At 35.2% G+C, this 25,795-nt stretch overlaps 1 protein-coding gene across 2 annotated transcripts in view; it reads right to left on the bottom strand.

The window, feature by feature from the left end:
• Positions 1 to 577: 577 nt before the first annotated feature.
• Positions 578 to 25,795, bottom strand: part of IDE (insulin degrading enzyme) — a 68,072-nt gene continuing 42,854 nt past the window's right edge. For both annotated transcript variants that reach the window (XM_085325721.1, XM_085325720.1), the window contains exons 16-25: positions 24,516 to 24,626; positions 22,374 to 22,494; positions 19,930 to 20,021; positions 13,864 to 13,975; positions 12,570 to 12,737; positions 9,277 to 9,549; positions 7,813 to 7,874; positions 6,059 to 6,131; positions 4,283 to 4,350; positions 578 to 3,248 (exon numbers count right to left, since the gene is read on the bottom strand). In XM_085325721.1, the coding sequence (XP_085181847.1) occupies positions 3,153 to 3,248; positions 4,283 to 4,350; positions 6,059 to 6,131; positions 7,813 to 7,874; positions 9,277 to 9,549; positions 12,570 to 12,737; positions 13,864 to 13,975; positions 19,930 to 20,021; positions 22,374 to 22,494; positions 24,516 to 24,626 (1,176 nt within the window). In that variant the 3' untranslated portion in view covers positions 578 to 3,152. The remainder of the gene's footprint in view (positions 3,249 to 4,282; positions 4,351 to 6,058; positions 6,132 to 7,812; positions 7,875 to 9,276; positions 9,550 to 12,569; positions 12,738 to 13,863; positions 13,976 to 19,929; positions 20,022 to 22,373; positions 22,495 to 24,515; positions 24,627 to 25,795) is intronic.

Below are 25,795 nucleotides of genomic sequence, written 5' to 3'. Positions count from 1 at the left end.
TTTTACCTTGCCAAAAGTAAGATGCTGCTTCAAGAAGCCCCATTACAACAGCAAAAATGCAGGTTGATTTATAATTTTAGGCTGCCAGAGTTTACACTACTGACTGTCCTAACAACCCTATTTATTTCTAAGCTTTCTGAAAGTAATCTTGTGGTATGCATAAAACAAAGAAAACTACCATAAAAAATAATTTCTCAAAAGCAAACACTGTAAAGCTGCACTGAGTAAGTTTAAGTTAGGCTGCAGGGATGCTCTGAATTTACAATTTCAGATTTGATAATTAAAAAAAGTCCTGTCTCACTTTATTTTATAAAATTCTCATACACTCAGCAACAAAGCTCATCTGTCTACAAGATGCRGGATGTCACATGGGGAAGCACCTGTCCCCCGAAACTTCCCGAGATGTGAACAGAAACACTTTTCAGCAGTCCTCTCCAGCCTAACTAGTCCAAGCAACTGTATCTTAGCAATTCACGATTACTATGTAAGAATAATAATAAAAAAGATGCACAGGCTGATAGATGTAACATTACCAGTATGCAAAAAGTTAAAATGAAACAAATTAAGAACTCCAAAGTTAAATTCAGATTGTTTATTGTAAACAGAATAACTCTAGCACTCTGTCATACTGGCTGTGTCACATGCACCCAATTCCACATAAACTGCTCAAAATAGCACTTGCAAAAATTACAGTTATGTAATAATAATTTATGGTTTCTTACATAAACTAATTAACAAGCACTAAAATTGACTTACAGTGTATTCTAGGTATTTTTTTTATTGCTTGTAGACACTGCAGCTTTGGATCCATTAAAATGAACCCATTAGTATGCCTGAGTTTATCAAAATTTACTGCTATATCAAACTCAGAAACAGTAAAATGCTGGAGAACACTTAAAAGCAAGTAAAACATGGGTTTCCACATCCACTCACAGAATTTTAAAATTCTACATTTTTCCTCTGGAAAACACGATTTGTGAGTTTGTGTTAAATACACCGTCCTTCCAATTTATTCTTATAATTTGTTAAAATTAGAGTTTATCGTACTTTCATGAATATATATATATTTATTTTTACACATGACTGAGCATTTTATTCACCATAAGAGTGGTATGTTTAAATACTAAGCCCCAAAATATATATTTTATATAATGTTGTCAAAACCTTTAATATATATAATATAAACATTTTTACTAAAAGAAAATTATAAACAAAAGCAAATGCAAGAGAGTAAAAAGCCCATTACAYGTAAAGGATCCATGAAAAATGTGGTGAACAGAGACCCCAATACTGTTTTTGTTTATACTATGCCTAAAATTTTTTTCCTTAGGCTACAAAAGATGTTAGTGGCCTTCACTGACAACAGGTTACATCACAAACTAGCATCAAATTTATTAGAAAGCTGTTCAATTGTTTCAAGCCTTTGAAACAATTTTTAAATGCACTGTATTTACTCAGTTAAAACAGACTCTTGTTAAAAAACAAAGTAAAGCCCTAATCCTGTCAAGTGCCCATTTAAATTGGCTTCAGGATCMGTTTAATTGAGAATACTGATTTGAATGACAAGAACAGCCCTACGGAAGATATCAGGATCTGGAGGTAACACAACATGCACGTAGGATCTGGGCGTTTAGTTTCAGGTTCTTTTAATAGAAGGCAAACTCTCAGCAACACTGCTGGTAGCAAGGGCTCACATGAGCACGTTTTATAACTTCAGTACTTTGCATATCCTACCCTGTCTGAATAATGACACTTAATTATACGCATTAATATGTAAAAGAGGTTATTAATTACTTAGATGCCCCCTTACCTGTTTCTATTTGAAGACTTTATCCTGATTTGCTGTYTCAAGCAGAACAATAATCTGCAGAAGTGAGCAGCTCAGTGAAGACGAGACATAATGTATTGTTTTACCATTTTTACTAAATTATGAAATATATACATATATAATATTTCAGCATAATTCTTGATCCTCCTCCGTTTCGCACAGCCTTCTTAAAAGAACTGGGAACCAACATCTTGTGATGTAACCTGAAGCAAGTACCGTGCTGCAGCAGTACCGCCAGCCAGGGGGACTGCAGCGTCTCCAGCGCCTGCTGCAGGGGCAAACGGGGCCCGCACAGACGCACCCCAAGAACCCCACTGATTCACTAAAGGGCCCCGTATTTGACTTCATCTGTTCTTAAGAACTAAAGCACGCGTAAAGTTATTTGCACTAGTAAGTGCTTTGCTGGACTGAGACCTAATAGAAAAGGCAAAATGTACTGATGGAGAACTTTCATAATGTATGAGCAACGGAAAATAAGAATGACATCAAATAAAGTATTTTATATACCAAATGGCAGCAGCTCAGAGTAACCCTGACAAACTGAACAGGATGTTTACAACATCAAGAGACTAGGACAACACTTCYGGTAACAGAAATCAGATGGACTCACAAAGCGTTTCCAGCATTTTACCAGTTTGAATATAAAATATCTCAAAGTTTGTATAGAAAGATTAAAATCATGCCAGTATCTCAGTTACCCTTGTTAAAACAATTCCCTCRCTTATTACTGTGTTGTCAAATTTCCTTTTCTCTCCCGTTGGTCTTCATAAAACTTAAATAGAAAATATGTTGATTACACTAAGGATCAATTAAAAAAGTATCATTCAACATGTCACTTTTCAAAAATGTGAAAGTGTCTCTTTTTATGAAAAACTGTTGACCCCAAACCCCAAAGGACCTACTTTTCTCCTCCTTTTGCCCCCCAATAAGATTATTRTTGGGCTACTAAATGGTGTTTTTCAGGAATGATAGGGATATTATAAGCAGAATTTTTTATTCTGGAGGCTTCTTTTATCAAAATGGAAACTTAAAGGGATATACTATTTTAAAAATATACTGCATCTACAAGTTTTTTATTGTTTCAGTTGATTTTGGTTTTCAACAGGTTTTCTTTAATATAAATGACACGTGACCACAACCAATTTTTCTATACTCTCTAGCCCTAACACACAGTTAATGTTGAATGAACCAAGAACATATTTGGGATTTGCATAATGCACAGAACCATTTATCCTAATAATCTTTAATAATTTTGTTCATCATGAAATCCCTTAAAACCATGTCAGTACTAATCATTTGCATTTCTTCATCCATTGGGGGTTCTTCACAGTTTTGCAGCCATGAAATTGATATGTGGTTTCACCAGTGGAAAGAGTGGCAGACTGCGCTTGAATTCTGTCATATTTTCAATCACGCTTGGCTGCAAAGAAGCGTATGCAAGAAAAAGTCTGCTCAGTATCTTGAACCAGAAAAGTGGAAAAATCCTCACTAAGTTTTAACTTTTGCTACAGCCACACACAAACATATCTTTCTTGTTCTTGTTTCTGCAATATAAGTGGTTCACATTCATTATCACAGAATCTTCTAAAATATAGTTTTATTGCTTATGAAGTACATGGTTTTGTAGTTACGCTGGATAATTTGAAACAGCATCTATAATGCAGTGATTGCATTATTAATAATGGCAAGTATTCAGTGAATGCAGAGCTCAACTACTTTGTCTTTTCATTTATGAATTCTATTTCAGAACATATCAGCTATCCTTTGAATGCCAGAGTTGAGATCATAAAAACAATAGCAATTTGATGAGCTATTATACTTCCGCTGTGATTATTTCGAAATAACATTTTTTAAAAAGGGAAGAAGTAGGTAATTACTTACTGGGACAAATGTTACCATCCTTCTTTAAGCAAGTTCATTTAAGGTTCYGTAAGGACCCTTATTGCTACTCGCACAAAAGGCGTCACAGTGAAATTTGTAATACTTGTATGAACAGAAGTTGGTAAATTGCTTCCTCCACAGGTAACMCAACGACAAGAATTTGCATTAGCATTTCAGGCCTTAGGATAAAGTCCTGCCTTTTTTTCCCTCCCTCAAAGATGATAAATTTGTTGATGCATACACAGCCTTCTCGTCGCATGTAATACATATACACTCAGTATTTTCATACAATAATTATCTTCACTTTATTCCATACTGTAGGTACTCAGTAGAGTTGCCTACTTTCATTAGCTTTTATTTCAGTGGAATAATAGGAACAAAGGAGAGACTATTCAAGCTAAAAAGAAAAAAARAGATCAGGAATGAAGCTGCCATTATTGAGGATAACAACACACATGTAAAGAAGCTGAAACATCAACCTGCACCAGTATGAATTTCAAGAAGTTTGTACTTTCTCCCTATMATCTTTTCTTTAATGCTACTACAACTCCTTTAATGCTACTACAGTTTTACCTGTGGTAGTGGTGGTGCTGGCGCCAGGTTCACATCATTTTGGCATGGAAATTCTCCAACAACAGGGCCTATTTAACATTATCAAAATTAATTTAGGACCATAATTTAATTAGTATCTTACACATATGAACTCTTTCTCTTATAAGACAGATACGTACAGTAAGAACAGATTGTTAATTTTRTATCTATAAATAACATTTTCTGAAGATTTGACTTTGACCTCTACAGTTGTCTTTAGAAATTCAAACAGACTAATCCAAGATTTGACTTGAGACCACATGTTGAGGAGTAGTGGCTTTTATTCAGTTTATTTGCACATGAAGAAAACGTAGGAATAAGAAACTGTTAATTCACTGAGCAATGAATACTTCCACTGTTTTTCAGTACAAATTATGTGAACAGTAGTAAATGCCCATAGTATATGCAACAAAGGCAATGCAAGAATAGCACATCTGTATTCTCAACAGTTTCTAGAATTATACCAGAATTTTCTGGTAGGATTCACCTATGAAGGCAAGGTGGGATACTCCATGAACCAAACCGTCTTTAGAAACCTTAAACCTTCCCCRTCTGTTCCCATTAATTCCCTAACTCCAGACCACCCCAAACTTTTCCTTGCATTCTGCCCACCTGTCCCACAGAAGTCCTGGTCTTGGGAGTTAAGCCTTCCTTTTACTTCCATTCTCAAGTTTCTCTATTATTATTCTTTAGAGGCTGAGCACCTGCACTTGTTTCCAAGAATGCTTATTAYGATTCATTGGAAATGCATGAAAGTACCCAATTCCTTGTGATGGCAGGAAAGAGGCCACACACCAGATCAAATGCTTTGGAACTGGGGAATATGTGGAGACAGCAGGACAGAATACCTGGCTATAACATTTGCAGAGTTAGCAGTTGCTAGGCTGTCTCCCATACTCACTCTTGTCTCAGGAAGTCATCATTCCAAGCACAAGCTGTTCTGGGAATTTAGTTTTTACATTTTAAAATGTTTTCTCTAGTTAGGCAAAGTATTAGAGCTATTTCTGCTCAGCTACGATCAGTCATGAAAATTGGTCAGATATTATAAAATAAGTCTTCCTTACACAGCTGCAGAATTACGACTTCCATGGTACCATAAAATCAGTCATGCTGACACTGAAGAGAGTCTCTTAACAGGTGCACAAGTATCTGCTTCTTTCTATGCTACAGACAAACCTTTACCATCATTGATTTTACAATAAGTTACGCACTGGAATTTAAGTTCATTATAAACTAGTGAAAAAGCTGCACAAAACATCATAGAAGTTTTTCCTCTTAGTTTATTTACATTAAAACATAAACATTTTTAACGTTTTCCTTCTTGAATTCTAGAACGGAGTAACATGGTATAATCTAGAYTGCTTGGAAATAAAGCCTAAATAAACTCTGACTTTCTAAGTTTAAATATATTTGATACTCTTAGAAGTTTTTTTTCTTTTTTGAAGGTGCTTGAATAATAACTTGCAGACATTCACTGTTTCTCAGGAAAAAAAACATTATATTGATAAAATTCTGATAAAAGAAGCACTGCCTTTTAAGTTATATCATTTTAATATTTCAGGAACGCTAAAAAACTTCACTACAAATATCAATCAAAATTTTGAAGCATCCATGTGAAGAAAACCTATAAAGAAATATTTCTTTCCTCTAAAATGTATATATGCAGTGCATTGTATTTATACTATATAACATGGCTGTCTTTAACTATGACTGCTTGAACAGGAATTGATTAAATACTATATTCAGTACAACACTTACAGGAATCCATTTCCCTTGCAAGGACATGTACTGATACTTTGTGTCTTCTGGGAGCATCTATTGCTAACAGCACCTACAGCAGACAACATTATGAATTCTTTCAGGTGTGAGGTAACATTCATAGATTATGTTTATAAAACAGTAAACGGATAACAGCAATTAGATTTTAATATATGTTTTAAAATGAGGGTGAATTTTGGAATGTCCCTTAAAATATTAAAGGTCACTCATACAGTTATTTGAATCATTTTAGAACCAAGTTGCCTAAGAGATTCATGTAGYATTTGGTACGTGCGCACACGCACACACAGAAATAATAGAAATTAATCGTTGCAATATCAGGTATGTAACCAAAATCTCTGCAGTTTCCAAACCCTACTAGCCTTTTGGAAGCACATCACCCTGAACACAAATACTAAACACAGCTGGACCAGTTCATCCATCCAGCCAATTACTTCTGCTCCGCAACACTGGATAATCATGTAATTTACATTAGCATATACATATATATATATGTATATACATACACACACATATATAACAAAACAGTATGTGCATACTTGTTCAAATTATCAGTTATTAAACAGCTACTGAAACTCTATTTACTAAGTTTATACCTGCTGCACATCTTACCCTATGCTATCACACTCTGAAAAACATTTGTATTCACTGTGCCATTTAAGTAGTAATCAGTTTTAACAGGAAAATTAAATCTCAAATTAAAACAGAAAGTATATGAGAATGACCCTGGCTAGTGAAAAAGGACAAAGTAACAGAACGGAAGAGAAACCATTTTGAAGACATTCACACACACACGACTACACACACACACACACACACACACACACACACACACATATATACATATATACACACACACACACACACGTATATATACATAGAACTCTATGTGTATATATGCATCGTTACTATATGTGTGCATATTAATACACACACACATATGTGGGAGTGCATATAATATATGCACACCCACACACACCATGCTTCTTCATAGGTAGAATTTTTTCTATAATAAGCTCAAAAGGCAGCCACAGTATTTTTCCTCAGTGTTCCCTTGAATATTCCCCTGAAMTGCTCCAGAGGTAGTCAAACAACATACACACTTTGCAACAACTCTGAATTATCACTGCATTTGAAATTTGGTGCAAAATAGAAAGAATGAGGGCCAATTATTATTTTTTTTTTTTTAAGTGAGCTATCTCCCCTGCCCGCCCCAGTATTTYAACTGCTTATATTAGACATCCATTTAACAATTTCATGCTGAGCTGCAATATATGATTATTGCATCATTATGTTGTTCCTTTGTTCTGCATAACAGGAACGAGAAATGTATTGATTTACAGTGCGGAAAGATTTAAAATTATCTTTTTAATTCACAGTTCCTGCAGACAAAATACGCTGAATCATTTACTGGTTCAGAGAAAAGAAAAAAGAATAAATCTGCAATCTTGGCTAAACTGGGTCAGAAAGTCATACAGAAACATAATTTCTATTCACAAACAGAAGATAAATGAGACAAGAAGAGAACAGCTGATAAGAAGAAAAAAAAATCCTTGCAGTATGCTAGTTCCCATTAAACTAAGGAAGATCCAATAAACAAAATGATTATTAAGGTATGTGCTTCAATTCTATTACCTACCTACAACAAGCCTAAATATATGATCTCACAGTTCACATAAGTAATACCTAGTAAAATATACATCTCTTTCTGAATAACTACATGACTAACTTACCTTGTAGAATTGTATGATATCATCCTTGGTCAGGGTCTTTAGATAAGCCACTTCAATGTTATCTGTACAAAAAAAAAAAAAAAAAAAAATTAAGTCTGCAAATCATAGCTGGTTATTAGCACACTACTTACTTGAAAGTATTTTTCTTCCAAATCCAGATGCTGCAATTGATTGCAAATGATATGCTTTTCATTCTGAACTTACAAGCTACTACTCCATCACTGAAAGTGTCATTGGAAGCTTAGGAAAATAACACACAAAATATGTTCATCTGATTGGACTTACTAAAAAATATATATTTGAAGAATACTAATTGCACTGCACACTACTGCATAAAGACTTTTAAGGAAGTTCTTTTGTAAGGAACAGCAACTAGTTATATAGCGTACATGATAAGGGAGAATCACCTTTAAGGCATCTGGGGATAATGTGTCTCTGTGGCTACATCACATCATATAAATTACATTGTAATAAAACYAATCAAATAATATGACTTGCGTAAGTGGGAACATTTTTATTCTGGCCATGCAAGAAAGAAACATGTCGGAGCAAATACGCAGTTAATAGGTCACTGAGACAAGCTGAAATAAATTCATATCAAGTTCTACAGAAAGAAAATTCAAAAAACTGGCAAAATGACTGGAATAGAAGATTGTATTCGGAAGAATGTTTTAAGATTTGTGAAGTGAAACAGCAGTAATAACAATACTAATTAAAAAAAAAAAAAGTAAAAACATGGAAACAAATTCTCTACTTCCTATGGCCAGGACATGAATTTCTGATTTTGAATTTCTGATTTTGACAATTCTAGACATATTAGAATCATTTAATGGAATAAAATTACTAGTAGGTAAATGGGAATTAAAGTTATAAAAGTCAAGAGAAATAGTAAGATGGGTGGGATTTACATAAGAAGATCTGGCCTCAGCTAGCAGTAAGAAATTCTGGAAAGATATAGGTCCARGTAAGGGAGAACAAAACAAAACAAAACGAAATCCTCAAAATTATGAGGGGGTTAAGAGTTTTTACACCACCTCTCATACTCAGGCATGAAATCATCTTGTCAGTAGCTCTCATTCTCTTGAGACCAAACTAGATGACAACTCAAAATTCTTCATTATTAAAGCTGTTCACAGTTAGTCACTGCCTACAAAAAAGACTGTATTCGCTATTGTGAAAAGCCAATACTGTGTATGGAAAGCAAAGGAGAAGTTATAGGATACAAAATGACTTTTACGTAGGAAGCTTATTATGCATGGAAGATCGAAAATTACAGCTGTGAATAAGAGCTGAGACATGAAAATGTGATGCAAAGCTGATCTATACCTAAAACAGAAATGGGAATTWTTTTTGTGCTACTAAAATTCAAGTATCAAATTGGTTTTTTCTTGTAGAAAACCTTTTTTAAATAAAGCAAATAGTGAACAAAATAAAAATCTTTAAAATAATTATATTTTTTCTTACCTCTGTCAAAGTTATACTGCTGGGAAATTATTTCTCCCCAGTATTTAGCACATTCTGCAGACAACTTCTTTGGTTTGTCTAGACGACGAATTGCTAAAGCTTGGATGTGTTTTTGGAAGGCCTCTTCCGACATATCTTCTATGCACTTTTCCATAGTTTTTAAGAATGCTTCAACTCTGCTTTCTAAATAGTGTGGTGGCTTTTCAGATTGGATAATAAATCGTAGTCCTTGTACGCCATTTGCCCGACGTGGACCACTGAACACAATATAACCTTGGCAAAACAAAAATAGTCACAGATCATCTAACATGCTCTAGGTGACCCTGCTGAGCAGTGAGGTTGGACTTGACGATCTCCAGAGGTCCCTTCCAACCTTACTGATTCTGCAATTCTATGGTTTAAAACAACGACAACACCCTTGTTTCAATATTGAGTTTGCCAAGCATGGCATGTTTGTTAGGAATACAATTTTATACTAGATATAATTTTGCATTATGAATGAAATAATGCAGTGTTTCAAAACATGCTACTTTATTTTTTAAAAACTTCTTTCCTCTATTTCTTTGATGTAAATTATCAGTTGATGGGAGGAGTGAGAAGCAGATGAAGTAGACTAAGAAAGAACAAAAGGAAATTTGTCATCAGCATTGAACAACCAAAAAATAGGCTATATTCTAGTGCTCCACTACCCTAGACATTAGAAACTTTACTATTATTTTCTAATAATGTTTAATTATTATGATTAATGTTTAATCTGAATTCTTTGCTGCAATATAAGAGCAGCAAATAAATTTCTCATTTTATTGACTAAAATATTCTTCCTTTTTGTTGTAACTTTTGCAAATATGAGTACTTGAACCTTTCTTCAATCCTATTTCCCCCTTTAAAAACAAAACCACTACATTTCAGTCTTCTAAATGATGTTTTATAGTGCTCTGATCATTCCTTCATGTTCTTGTGTTCAAAAGCCTTACCTGAACAGTACAGAAAGATTATTTTGTGCATCTTTGGAAGCTCCCTTTTATATATCCCATCTCAGCACGCCTTTTCCACAGTGGCCTGACACTGTTGATTCACAATCTGCATCTGATGCACTGTTCCCTATAGACTGTTTTCAGTATAAGTGCTACCTAGCTACTTGCTCCTCATCTTGTGTCTGTGCGGTTGATTATTCCTGCAAAATCGTTCCTACTGAACAGCACCTTTTCTTCATGCAAGTCATGTCTCCAAAATGTCAAACTAATTTCAAATTCTAGTTCTGCCCTCCCACACACTTGCAGTCTTTCCTAGCTTAGTATTATCTCACAATTTAGTAAGTATATTCACACCTATCATCCAATTTTTTTTTTTTATAAAAATACTAAGTAGTATTAGATCACAAGATAGCTCTGTAGGACACTATTTTTCTAATGAATTGTTCTTAACAAATCTCCAGTCAGAACTTTCCAAACAGCCTTCAACGAGACATGTAGCAGTTCCATCTGGACTATCTTGCTCTGAGCTTGCCTGAGAACGTTTTGCGACTCTCACACTATTAAAAGCTAGACATATGACATCAAACTCTGTATAAAAAAATGAAGTTAGTTTGACCTGTTTTTGTCCAGGAACCATTTTTCAGTTCTCTCCTATATATTTAGAATTTGTTCTACATTTTTCCATGAATTAGAATTAAGCTGACTGATCTGGAAATTTCATGTTCTTTTCTCTCTTTCCTTTTTCAAAGATAAGTATAACGTTCAACTTCCTTTAATTTTTTAGTACCTCACCAATCCTCTGCAAATTCTCAGTTTTAACAGTCCCGGTTCCAGGATTCCATCATCTAGAGTTCATCATGCCTAAACTATTTAAAATCTTTTAACTTACCCAAATAATTTTTAATCTGTTCTTTTCCTATTAAAGGTGAGCCTCTGGACTTTGATCACTGGTATTTATTTTGAAACTACCTCGTCACTCTTGATATTTTAAGTGAAAAAAAAAACAAAAAACAAACAAACAAAAAAAACCCACTTTCCTGAAACATTTTGACCTTTTCACACTATTGACAAATTTTCTTTTCCTTGGTCCTTTCCTTACTGCTAAAATATTTATCGAATGAGTCTGTGTTACTTCCTCTTGTGTTTAATAGACTGCTAATTCTTGAACTCCTTTTTTCCTTAGCCTTCTCACAGATCTTAATAACAGTTCTACTGAGTTTTTTGAAGGCTGCTTGTATTATTGCTGCCTTCTCTCCTGAGAGTTGTGAACTCCATAATTCTGCAGTCACACCATGTTAGCTCAAATACACTCAAATAGTTCTTCCTTGCTGGTCTTTCCCTTTCTCTCATGCTTTAGCTGCTATGTCCAGCTTCTGCATGAAACCTGCCAGCAACACATTCCAAAAATGTTAGAACAAATCTGCTAAATAACCTGGGTCCTGCTCTATTTCCACAAGCATCTAGAGAGTTAAAATCCCTATGCTATATATGGTGGCTCACTGCTTGTTGCTCACAAAAGACTAATCTGTCTGATTTTTCTGGTAGTAACCATAATGGTACTCATACTCTTTTTCCTTTTAGTCATCACATTGAGAATTTAAATAGGACTCCTGGATATTAGGGCATATATTTACAAGGTAACCTCCCTTCTTATTCTCTTGCTTTCCTGCTCTCCTGCTCATTCTTTTTTAAAAATTGTATTCCTTAATATCTCAGTCACGCAAATTGTCATGCAAACTCTCTATCTCTGCTGTTATCATATTTGAAATAACTTTATTAGTTTTCAGTCTTACTAGTTCAGGCGATGATTATTTGCACTTTTTGGTGAACAGCTGAATTCTTAATAAGCTCAAAGTTTAGGACTTGGTCAACATTGCAGCTTACCATTATCCATAAAGGAGTATTCCTAAGTTAGGGCTTGTGAACCCTCTACTGCAACTGAAAGCAGGACTGCAAGTAGGAAAGAGTTAACTGTTACTAATTCTTTCAAAATATTTCTTAAAATTTAAGAAACTGACCTAATCTCCCCATTTTTACAACTGCAGATATGAAATTTTCTGCATTGATTCTCCTCCCCCGTTTTTTTAATAGACTTGATTTCAGGTACTTCTCATATGATCTTAAAATTATGCTTGCTTCTTCTCAATTTAGCATATGCGAACAGTAATATTCTTTTGAGTCATCAGTAGTTAAAATTTGTGTTTACCAAGTGTACTTTAAATGCCATTCACTAAGCAGGGAAAGAATATCTCATCATGTCTACTCATAAGTGCACTTGTGTATGTACACACAGTCACCACCAACTCTGTGAAAACTTACCTAATTGTTCCTTGGTGCGCAAAGTATTGAAGCATGGTTCTGAGATAATTTGACAAAAGAGCTCCAAAAACATATTCTCAGAGGTGCTCTGCATATCTGTCTGGTAATATATTTCAATTCCACAATTGTTATGAACTTCATTTCTCTGTTGATAGACAAACCAACCTCCTAAAAAAACAAAGTTAAACCAACTTAAGTTAAAAAAAAAATACATACTCATTATCCAATGTTAGAAAGATAGATAATGGTCTATCACAGATGGAATGGAATTACAATAAATAGCTTAGGATTTTTAAAGGAAAATCAACAGATCAAGCAGGCTTTTCATAAAACAAAAAAAAAAGATTATTTTAGCATGTCAAAACGTCAGCGCTTGCAGGTATGACCAAGTAAATTACAAACGAAAGATTCCTCACAAAAAGTCATGCCAGATTCCCCTTCCAGGTACAATGAACTCAAGCATCTGTGCTCACTGGATATGAAATCTAAATCGGCTGATTCTCTTCAGGTAAATACTTTTGGAACTGGAGTGGAAGTCTGCATTGTCTCTACTGTATAAATACTTTTAAAGATAATTTATCAGAAATGCTTGTGATAAATAAAAACAATTCAGTATACAATATTAACGGCTTCTTTGGTATATGGTAATTTCCACAGGCCAATGATCATCAAAGGGTAATTGATTTTGGCTGTATAGCTACTTATGTCATAATTCCTATGCAACTCCCAGAGATTCCCCATGCCTCATTCCTTAAATATAACACTTTTTGCACAATAGAAGTTAAATAATATAAAAACACTGTAAGACCAAAGAACTGATACTACAAACATTAAAGTTATTTGGATAATAGGTTTGTGTTTTACACAATAAGCAAGAGTTGTTTTGGACAACTCTTCACTGAATGCTTGATTAATACTGAAATCTGGTCTTAAAGAATAATGCTTATTCAAATGTGTATAGTAGCATTGCACAGAACGGGACAGCGCTCTTATTTCCATACATCATACAGAGTGAATTAGGTCTGAGATCCAACTTACAAAAACAGACTAAAAATAAACAGAATTCATTTTCAAGTATACCAGAGAGAATCTATACTCATGCATTATTTTAGCAACCTAGCAAAAATATATCCTAATTATATTGTGAAATTTACAATTTAAAGTAATTTGAAGTAAATCTGATTTCGAAAAGAAACCCAGAAACAGAAAAACATTAATTTTAAAATGCCCCTAGCAGACAGAGAATCTCAATTTAATGTGCTTTAAAAATATCTTTATAAATGATTTAACTTACTATCAGGAAGTTGCACTTCTCTGTATCTCACTAGCTGACTGGGAAGAAGAGGCTTTGTATGAGCGTGCTCAATGAGAGTATCCTCAACCATCTGCATAATTCCCAAAGCAGCCTGAAAGAGAAAATAACAGGATTTTTAGCAATCATCAGTTATTCTGTACCTACCAGCAAGCTGAAACTTTCTAATTATTGACAGTGATGTGAAAGGGAAAGAAAACAAAACCCCCAAACCAAGAAAACAGGAATAGAAAGAAGGGATATTGTAATTTAATGAAAATACAATATAAATTAAACAGATGGGAAGAAGTTTTTTTTTTAATTTATTTTCATTACATCTTAAACTACTTTCCCTCTTCCACAACACTTTTGAAATTGATGTTGAGTGGGCTTCTTCCCCCCCCCCCCAAACACTTGACGTATTCATGTACCAAAATTTGAAAACTAGACATCTACGATGTATGCTTGCAAAAAAAAAATATATATGTATCAGGTGGAATTTTAAGAAAATAAAGTTACAGGTAAGTTCAAATATGCATTCTATTGAAGTGTTGATATTATTAGGACTTGTTGGCCAGCCATTTTCTTTTATTTGATGCATTAAAAAAWTTTTTTTCTTGTCTGCACCTGCTGGTTAACAAACTAGAAAAAACAGTTCTGCCTAGTTCCCAGGGACCTTAACGGAGCCAAATCAAAAAAGTAACTTTTCTTTTTTTAATAGGCTGCTGCCTAAAACTTATTGCAGAGCGCTTTCAAAACAGTGTAATGGTGTCAATGTCCTAAGATACAACGAGAACAAATGCAAAAAGAATATTTCATAGCCTTAAGTATCATACTAAAATTCTAAAAATTTTGGTTTCTTCTCCAAAAACAGGGCATGCATAAATTTTAAAAGTAAATAGGAAAACTTTTGGTAAACAACAGAAACACAATAGAAAAACAATATATTGCTAGGAACCAAAGCCAGGGGCTCAGTCTGCCCAAATTCTTTTTCTTATTCCCAATGTGTTTGGTACGAACTGACACTTCAATGAAGATTCCAGACCCCAAGTTTGCAAAGGACTTACATAGGTGTTTAAATAAACAAATAATCTGCCTGTATTTTTAAAGCATTTGAGCAAAATTTTAATTCATATGGTAACTGCCAGAATTTAGTCATACAAATTACTAAAGAAGAGACTGAAACATGTAAATGCTTCAAGTATTTTCAGGATTTGTTCTTTTCCACCTGTAATTTCTGCATCGACAATTAAAAACCCCAACAAAAACGTGCTCATTTACACATTAGTAAGCTTGAGGTGTAGACAAGCCATACCTGCAACATTTTATTATCTGCAAACCATAAACCACACTGTGGGGAAAAAAAGGCAGAGCCCCACCAAGCACGCCTGTCACTGCGCCACTGGCTTGTCTGGCCAGTTCTGCCTGCTCCCCACAGATCAGTGACATAGCTGTAAGTGTCAAGGAGAACTGCCTGCAGTTCTTCTCCCCTCTCCACCTCTCTTTCCAAGAAGAGAACCTGGTTTTGCCCCCTAAGACAGAGRCAAATCCTCCCTAACTAGAGCTCACTTACTATAGGGGTCACACAGGCAACCTGCAGTCATCAGCTAGGCCTGCCCTGTTCAGACACATTTTAACTCCGTATTTCCCAGAAACATGAATCAGTGCAGGCTCAATCCCTTCCTACAGCAGAGAACTCCCGTTCCCCGAGTAGAAAGCCAGAACCTGCCCTCACCAATGCGATTCTACAGAGGGGACAGAGATGAACCCTTAAAATAAAAGGGAAGAAAGGTGCTTTATTTGCACAGAGAGTAAAAAATGAAACATGATCATTTTCCTACTGAAAGGACACCGAGTACTTGTGGGAGAAGCCAGACCGCATAGCCACATATTACACCTCAGAGAACAGTAAACATGCCGGMGCAGGAAGAGGGAGGGTGCTGCAATGAAGGAGAGCTCAGCAAACATACAAGTCTTCATACACACGGAGCAAGCCAAGCCAAGACTGGAGCAGAGTGAGGCATTACTGGATCCTTTGCTGCAAGTGAGATGCCTACTTCTTGTAAAAGGAAATAAGTGAGTGCCAGAAGCTATGGCAGGTGCTGAGGAAGTTAGCAGAAGTTATTATCTATATAAGCCACAACTTCCTCATCTCCTCCACATCCCCTCAAGCCCATGCCCAGGCCTTTCCAGCCCGTTTTCCACACTTGGGCTCCCTTGCTTATCAAAGAAAACTGCTTACATGCTCCAGAGTGGCTCAAGAATGCTCTCTTGCGGGCTAGCAACAGACTGCAGGAAGCAGGTGGTCATGACAAAGCTCCTGTTTGAACCCTAGTCCTCACAGGACCTGGCTCTGGATACCCAGCCCATACTTTCACGTACCTGCCGAGYTAAAAAAAGCTGCAGAAAGAGTCTAGAATCAAGAAACACAAGTAATGATCACCTATTGTTTTCAAAAGCTTCCTGCTATGAACTCTTGCACTTTCCCTCTCATATGTCATAGTCCACAGCTTGCAAAGAGATCCCTGATAAGGAAGCAGGTGTCCTCCTCACACCTGACTCAGGGGCCTTCATATTCCTTATCCAGTCAAACACACACTTCATTGCCATTCAACTACTGCTGCAGCAAAAACTACAAAAGTCTTCATGATGGTGGAAACTGCTGGCGAATGATTTCATAAGCTACAGGATGAGAACACAGGCGAAGTCATGAAGGAGCAAGAGAATCATGACAACTCCTCAGAGCTCAGCAGGCTCAACAAGGTAAYGTATTGGCCTGCTTGTGTGACTTGCCATACACAAATTGCTCAGAAGAAACAAAACAACAACAAAAACAGTTGTCAAACATTTAGCTAAGTAAGTAAAACACTGTGGTGGTCAACAGCAGACAGCAGCATAATGAAGCTCCTTCTACTGATGAAAGATAAAAAGAGACAAAAAGATGCCTTCCATTAGTGGCCCAACAGCACTGGAGAAACCCATGCAAGTGAAGCCTGCTTTGACCTCTGCATCTCTTACCCTTGAGAACCACAGGAAAACAACCTTCTGAGTGGCAGATGGCACTTGCCTGTTGTCACCTTTCCAAACCTAAATTCCGTGATAGTCAGAGGTTGCCAATCTCACAGTGACCACGGCAACCCTTTTTCTCAATGCTGAATGTCACCCTCCCATTAGTGTTCTTCCTCRTGAGTGAAGCACAGATTTGCATGAACGCTACCTTCTTCATTTCAAAGTTGTCTCTTTATAGCTGATCCTCTTGCACGTGCAGAGCAACCTCCTGCTGACAGTCATTACTCTTCTCAGAGACAGACCCTGTATGGAAAAGAAGCCAGTACTTCTTTCTCCTTTCCATCAGAGAAGATGTCTAACAGTGCAGCCAATTGCACATACGGTACTGCCAGTTGCACCTACAAGGTCCACTTAATGCTCAATTTTTGCTGCTATGCTGAACAAAAGACAGGGCTTCTGGGTCACAACCATGCATTCMCCTGCACCCCCATTTGCAGGGCTGCAACTCCAGCCCCTGCTGCTGTGGCTTGTGGACACAGGCTGGAAAGGCAAATGGGCATGAGGATCTTGTAGCGCTCAGACACAACTGACAGTCTCAGAGCCCTAAAGATTGGATGATCTCAGCAACAGAGAGCTGGTTCACTGCAAGAAGCGTCAATAATTATTATCAAAAGGGAAAAAGATCAGCAGATGACCAGGAKGCAAAACATAATGCAGGGAAGAATATTAGACAGCTTGCCCATAACACATACTTACATAAAGGCCATATACAGCATTCTAATTAATCCTACAGAATACACTTGCTTATTTCTACTGTAGATAGTCTAATGTAGGTAACTCAGAATTGCTGATTAACTCATACATTAATGAGCAGGGAACAACAGCATTAGTCCCTTACATGTCTTATCCATTTTTGAAATTCGATCATAAATCCGGTGTGATGGAATTCACAAATGCAGTCTGGAATTTTATCAAAGATAAGCTGTCTGACTATATCCACAGACAGAGTTCATAATTCTTATTCTGTTTAATATTCTACACTATTTTAACAAATCCTTACTCATTATTTGAAGATTTTTTTAAATGCCTTAAATATACTTAGAGGGTTTTTTTTTTTGTTTTGTTTTGTTTTTTGAACAAATGTACAATTAGGTATTGATTTTAAGCAGTTCTACAGTTACTACTGCTTTCAGGAAATTTCTTGCTCCAGTTGAAGTAGTTCACATGCAACAGCCCATACTTTGTTAAAAAAAAAAAAAARAAAGAAARAAAAAAAAAGAAAAGAAAAGCAAATTGTAAAATACAGAACTTTTGAAAAAAATGCTGATCTTTCCGTAAATTTCATTAAAACTTCCATTTCAATCTACMAAAACATCCGGTCAACCCCACCTTACACTAAATACGCAATGAACATTTTAAAAACATTGGAAAACATACTGAACAGCAAAATTTCTTAGTCTGTGCTGCCACAAGTTCTCAACATAAAAGTGATCACATAAAAACACACTGGGAAATTTAAAAAATAAGCAAAACAAAAAATACCCAAACTAAAGACTAAGAACAAGGTCTAATGAAACAGCCCGGAAGGCGAGAGGAAAATACTACACGCTCTGCAAAACAGTGCACCAAATTAAAAACAGAATATTTAGAGCAAGACCATGAGAGTTTGAATATGATTAATTTACTATTCACCCTATTGTGGTAAATGAATGTGATGAATAGTCAAAGAACATATATCATAATTAAATTAATTCAAGAGGAAACAAGACAATTTTAAGCTTTTAATCTTTTTCAGTACCAAAACCAGTYACAAGAGTATTCTATTAAATTTTAGACAGAAACATTTCCCAGATCTAGGTTACAATTTGTTTTGAAAAAAAAAAAAGAGGTGGTCAGTGCAGCATAGCCATGAACTTGACTATCACAATACAGGCCATGGACGACAGGTAAGTTTTCCTATTCACATCTATGCAGGGGAGGATCACAGATCACTTCTACCTATTACATAGTTATAGGTATAAATCGATCCTTCCCAATTCTCTAGCTGTAGGGCTTTGACCMATTGAGTACGCACCCATGATGCCAGCTACAGAATACATTTGTTTGTTATGATTGAATTATCATGAAAATTTAAGCTCACCCTGGTCATTCAGTGATGTTGCAGAAAGAACTGAATTTCATATCATATAAAAAAAGTATAAGATATTAGGGAGAAGGGAGATGACATTAAATTTCTTTACGTGAAAATATTCTACAAAATTAAAAACCAAATATTCTGGAGATGCTCCAGAAAGAACAAACTTTTTACACCCTATGCTGCTACTACTACTAGCRCCTTCATCTTCCTTCCCTCGTCCTTATCAGGTATTTCTCCGTACATTCAGCAGTCATTGCGAATACTTTAGAACATCTCCTGCTAGAAATGTATCATAGAGCTGGTATAACATTGGATAGAAAAGAAAGAAAGAATGSAGAAATGTTCTCATTTTTGTTATAAGAAAGATACTACATTTTGTACATATATTCAGATGCTTGGTTAAATTTCCTATGCCAGTGCAAACCATTACTATTTTAATGCAAGATAGAACAAACRTTTGCTTGTTTTTACTCCCCAAAAGACAGAACTGAGAGCTGAACTTTGTTTTTTATGGATCACCATTCCTGTCTAGCTTTGTATAAAGCACTTGGCAGGATTATGGCTTCGTAAGTCTTTGTTAGTTGGCCTGAAACTTGTAAACAGAAAAGCAAGATCTGCAGCACATTGTTCTTTATGCAGCTTGATCACATTGCAGTAATGACAAGCAAGATAGACTTTAAAATATTAAGATCATAAGCTGTTTTCTATTAAATCTCCAAGAGCAATACAGGGGTAGCACTTAGCCTAAGAAATTTAAAGTAGAAAAGATGACACTATGATACTCCCATAAAGAACTACAAAGTCCAATTACACAATCACACATGGTGAAATTGGTTTTAAAATCTGAGAAGATCACATTAGCCTTTCATTTTTAATGCAGTTTTTAAATAAAAATTGTTTYATTAAAGACATTTCATACCAACCTGTTTTGTTATATTGCCATGGAGAAGAGCTTCAATGTGTAACCGTGACAACAGTTGAGATATAAAGGCCTTGAGGCGGGGAAGAGTGACATCTAGAACAGATATTTCRACAGTTAAATCAATTACATGTATTTTTACATTAAGAAGTATCTAACTTGTCATTATATATAGTGTATTTCTTATAGAAACAGAAACTCATCTTCATAAAAATGTGGATCTCTTTTTAAGAATGCAGCATTGGAAAGTGCCCAGGTCTAAACAGCAGCACTCATCATATAGCTTGCTTTGCTTAGAATTCATGTAACGTCTGACCCAGATTCCAAAAAGGGGAAGAAAAAAAAAAAAAAAAAAAGCCTTCTCTCCAGTCATGCTGAACACACATTCTCTCTCCAGAGAAAACAGTTACAATCATTCAGGTGCTGTTCCAAGATAAAGCTTTAGCCATTAGGTAAACAGGTAGTTTATAATGCTTGAGAAACACAGTACATTTACCAGCTAGACTAAAAAAAAAAAAAAAAGATCTCAACTCAAATATAGTGTTTTGATAACACTTTGCAACAAACATATACTAGGCAACATACATACACACACACACTCTCTGCTAGCACCTTTGTAAAGCAGTTTTCGTATGTAAAGCAAATATAGATTAGCAAACAGAACCAGTGGAACAAGAGTGGGAGGTATGCTGAATAGATGRGGTGCTCATACTACAGTGAACAGATCCTCTCTTAATTCCCTGACTCYGCAAGAATCCCTGCACTACTTTACCAAATCCATTAGTTTCTCTATTCATCATTTTCTTGACTACTATAAAAGCTATAGTACTTTTGTATTTCACAGAACTTTTCAAAAGGCAAATGCATTCAAGGTAACGAGGTCACACAGTTATTCAATGGGGGATGCATAAATATCTAAYACAGATTAGTGATTTCTCTTAGGAAAAGCAGGTCAATGCTTATCTCGCTTTCCCTCTCAAAATTGACCATCAATAAAATAACCTATTTCTAGATCCTTCTTTTTTCCCTGATTCCAAATCAACTACTTTTGCTTTCTTTTTTTTATCTTAAATTTGCATTTCCAATACAATAGGCAACAGTCCTTTTATYGCTGTGTAATCATAATCTTAACAGTGCCTTTAGAACTGCTTRTTAATGGTGCAAAAGATTAGGGCTGTTTCGAGTATGAGAGAACACAAAAAAAGGAAAAAAAAAACACATGCAAAACTTCTCCGTATTTCAAGTAGACTTCCAACAATACCAAGCAATGTTCCATTTTTAACCATTCTTATGTTGAATACAATAGCATAAATCTTAAAAAGATAACATAAATGGAACAGAAAATCTGTTATTTTTTCCAAATGCTGTAGTCATTAAAAAAAGGAATGATCTAAATACAGCTGAGCCATTGCCATGAAAATCAGCATTAGTTTCATCACTAACTTCATGGGCAGCGCTGGCACGACTACTAGTCTCAGGGATAGCTGCAATCTTTCAAGATAYTACCTAATTAAACATGTATATTTCTATCCTGGAGCAATTCTACGGAAAAAAAAGATCAAAAATTTCTGTGCARCCCTCTCAGGGATGTCTGTCTGAATGCAGCAGTTTTAYTCCAGCATCACAACCTCAAACAACAGGGCACAGGGCTCGCCTTTGACGACTAATGATATGCATTCTGAATCCACCTCCATCCCACCCCCCAAAAAACAAAAGCAAGACATTGTTCTTGAAAAGAATGTCTCAGTATATTCCAAAGAGATATTACAAGGTATTTTGCAAACTATTCCAATATTGGGATATGTCCTGATAATAGTTTTTTGTCATAATACAGTAAGATACACATAAGGAAGAGTTCTTCAGCTGTTATGAAAGTTGATTAAATCTCTCAGAAATTTCTTTTTCCACCCAAATATAGCAGGGGGCCTGCTCTTTTTTTGTCTACAAACAATTTTTTTTTATTATCTACAGAAATGGGAGTTAGGATCCCTGGATAATGAAAGAAAAAAAAACAAAAACAAAATCCTACAGATATTGGAAAGTACACTCCAGGATATCTGTAAGATGTCAGCTAGAGTCCAAAGAAGTTTAACAGTGTCTGGTAAGCACTAGTTTCACCATACCCAGGCTCATGCCCACAAAGCAATTCAAGTTTTCAGCAACATGCTGCCCCAGTGCAGGCAAGAAGCTGCATCAGGTTGACGGCAAGGCCATCAAGGTGAGCCCATACCTTTGCACAGCCCTTTGTCTCAACTAATAAACTTCCTAGAAACTGGAGGACACCTGCAGACGCATCAACTCCGAAAAGCATCAGCTCAGCTCTGTCACTGCAGGAGCTCACTTTAAATAATGGGTAGAATTCAAAACAGGTACCTTCATTAGTTTGGTAATAAGACATACTCCATTACAAAAAATAAAGAGTAAAGTTTTAAACTGGCAGAACATTACCGTCCAGAGCTTCTTTTAACTCATCTTTGGTCCAAGCAACTTCTGTCATCAGGAGTCGGAGATAATACATTGCATGTTGATGAGGCTGTTCTGCCCTGAAGTTGTTAAGTGATCTCATGTACTAAAACAGAAGTAAAATCAATTAAGTTTAAATTACAGAACTCAATTTCTAAACATAAAATGGTAACCCTGTACCCTGTGTACCATCAAAACCACACATTTCAAATGTCAATAACATTCTCCTGCCTGTTAGATCTGTTCAACAATTGTGTTAAATCATCTTAGTAATAACAAGGGCCTGTGAGGCAATGGATTAAGCAGTAACCTTTAAGATATTTTAAATGAGAATTAAACCATACTTAAATCCAAACATAATGAATGACATTTGAATTATGGCAGATAGATCCTAAATAAGCATTTAGATCAAGCTGCTTTCTTCCAGAAATAGGCATTCTACAGTGACTCATGGGGAAAAACGGGCTAATAAGAAATATATTTTCCTCCCAGTTCTCAAGCCTRAAATGATTAGAAAAGTACAGGAACAACTGGGAAATTCTTTGCATTCTTGGCCTAGATAAAGAAGATGTGAGAGAAAAATCAGTAAGCTTCTCTACAGAAACTCTTCTATAGTCTGTTTAACACCTCTGCAAGATAGGCAAAAAACTAACAAATGCAAACTAATYATTTTAACAAGCTGGGATCCCCTGGGTCTACAGACACACAAATAAGCACATCTTTTACACTCTAGGAGAAAAGTAACTTATTTCAGAATATATGGGCTAGAAAGAACATGAACTTGCGGAGGATGCATTCTCCTTCTATCTGTTCCAAATAGCAGAAAAAAAGCTGGTATGTCCCTAATATGTAGATTTAAACATGAATGGGAAAATTGCAATCTCCCTATCTCATTTGATTTTTGGATACGCAAAATAAGGACAAAATACCAAAAAGGTCTACATACTAAAATTCTATAAAATGAAAAATATGCATAATACAGAGAAAAAACTCAAGCAAGCTGTAAAGATGAATAGGGAAGCATCACTTAAAGAAAATCACACAAAAAAGATTATTTACAGACCCATTGGGTTTTTGTCACAACCAGTCAAACCTTCCAGACACCTAATGTATTTAAGATGCACAGTACCCTGAACAAAGTGTTGTTGTAATAAAATTTGCCTCATGTTTGATGCACATCTACCTAAATTTTCTTATGACATCACTAAAGATGGCCCTGGTGTTTGTCCAGTTTAGTGATTTTTTTTTTTTTTTTTTAACAACCACATCAATAGCAAAGGATTATGGGCAAGACTATAGCAAGAACAGGGTGATTTTCCCCCAAATCACAGCTCTCTCATCTACTGCAAACTACATACAAATTTTAGGGGCCAAAAATAAGCCTGCCCCCCAACATCTGTCTAATCAGTTTTTTGAAATCATTTATATCTCCAGAACAACTCAGAGCAATGAGTTCCAACATCTAATTGCTATATTCTGTAAAAAAAAACCCTTCCTTTATTTTAACTCTGTCTTTCTCTCAGAAAGACAGCTGAAGACCAAGTATTTACATTTCTTGTCTGGTGTAGCAAACATAACCAAAGTTATAAATTTAACTTCATAAGCTTAACAGTCTTTTAAATTTTTATTTCATAAATATGCATAGGTCATTACATTTAGGAAGTCAAACTGCCAGAAGTCAGTATGTATTTGCGAACTAGTCATTTTTGCACAAAAGAATCTTAGACGAAGAGCAGAGCTCTTTCACATCTGGGGAGAAGAAGAAAATACTATTAACTCTTCTCAACACCTCCTTACCCCTTCTCTTATTTTCCCTTTCTTTTATGACTAGATCCCTTTAGGCCTTTCCAATTTGTAAATTGGGATAGTTTAGACTCTTTTTCCCCCTTCTTACATTTCTACTCTTGTCAAAGCAAGTTGCAATTCCTTAGTCAATTATAAGAAAAACTGCCTAACAGAAAACTCCCAGGCCAGTTATTTTGGACCAAAAAATGTAACAGAGAGACTCTGGGGAACCTGTGGCCAGAAAAAAGACAAAATAAAAAAGCTTCCACAGACCCTCTGCAGAAAATTAACTCTCAGATTTCACTTTAAGTCAATGCATTCAAAACTCCTTGGGTAGCTTACCGCTTCCTTGATAATTTCAAATCTTTTCTCATCAATCTCAAAAGTAGCCATTTTCTCAATAATCTTCTTGAGCAAGATATGTTGCTTGTCATTGTAACCTTTTACAGAAAGCTACGGAAAAAGYGCATAATTTGTTTTAAATGTGGAAGATGAAAAAAAAAGAATAAAACAACTGCCTAGTCTCATATAATTCAAAGAATAATACACTTTTCAATATTTACTCTAAATTCAAGACTATTCAAAACTAACTCGTTCTAAAGTAAAATCACTTTATCCATCAAAAGGTAATAACTAAATGAAATTTTAGGGCTGAAAACATGATTTTTTTCCTCTATAGTTACCAAAACGTAATTATATCTAAACTATGAACTTGAAGAAAGGGTATCATAAATGCATTTATGAYAAAGGCCAATATCCTAAAATCAGTGCAAGAACAAAAACAGTATTATAAAAATGTAGGTGATTGTTTTTAGTGCAGCATCTATCCTTGCTTAAGACACCAATATTATATGGTCATACTTATTGACTATAATATATAGAAAAGATTATTAGAAATTACTAGGTACCAGTATGGCACGAACTGATTTTAGTATTCGGAATTAGAATCTTTATGGTATAAGAACAGTTCCTACAAAAAGAGTTAATGAAAATAACCCTAAACTGTGGCTAAAAAATGATAAAATTAACTTTTTTTTTTTTTTATTTTTTGTTAATTCTGACCTTGGGAATGTCAGCAAGTTTTGACTGAAAAGAGATAGCCATGTTTTCAGTAAGTGGATGCTATCAGGAAATGCAATATTAGATTTTTATTGGAGAAACAGTGCAGGTATAAAAAGACTATTCTTTTTCATACAAGAAACGTAAAGACAATCTGCACTACAGTCTCCTACTAAGATTATCTTGAAAATAATACTCTTACAGTAAATTTCAAAACAAATTTTGCCATAAAATGATAGTTAAAAGCTTTTAGCAGAATGTCAAGAGAGATTATTAAAATCATCTATGATAAATCTCATAGAAATAACCATTTATCACAATATCAATATTTATCAAGTAAATATTGTCAACACTTCGAAACACATAATAAAAACAACTAAGGAAAGCATAAATTTCCAGCATTGCATTCTAGCAAACACATGCACAAGACATTTCCACAGCTCACTACTGCAGAATTAGAGCATTGTAACAAAATCTGTAAAGTTAAGTTTCATTCAACAGAAAAGTTATCCGTTTTTTACAGAAAACAACAATATTACTTTCAAGATTTCCATGCAAGCAGA

The sequence above is a fragment of the Rhea americana genome, unplaced genomic scaffold (genome assembly GCF_003343005.1).
Source record: "Rhea americana isolate MKP2758 unplaced genomic scaffold, rheAme1 scaffold_122, whole genome shotgun sequence".
Lineage (NCBI taxonomy): Eukaryota > Metazoa > Chordata > Aves > Rheiformes > Rheidae > Rhea > Rhea americana.
Note: the sequence above shows the minus strand (reverse complement) of the source record. Positions and strands in the feature narration are given on the sequence as shown.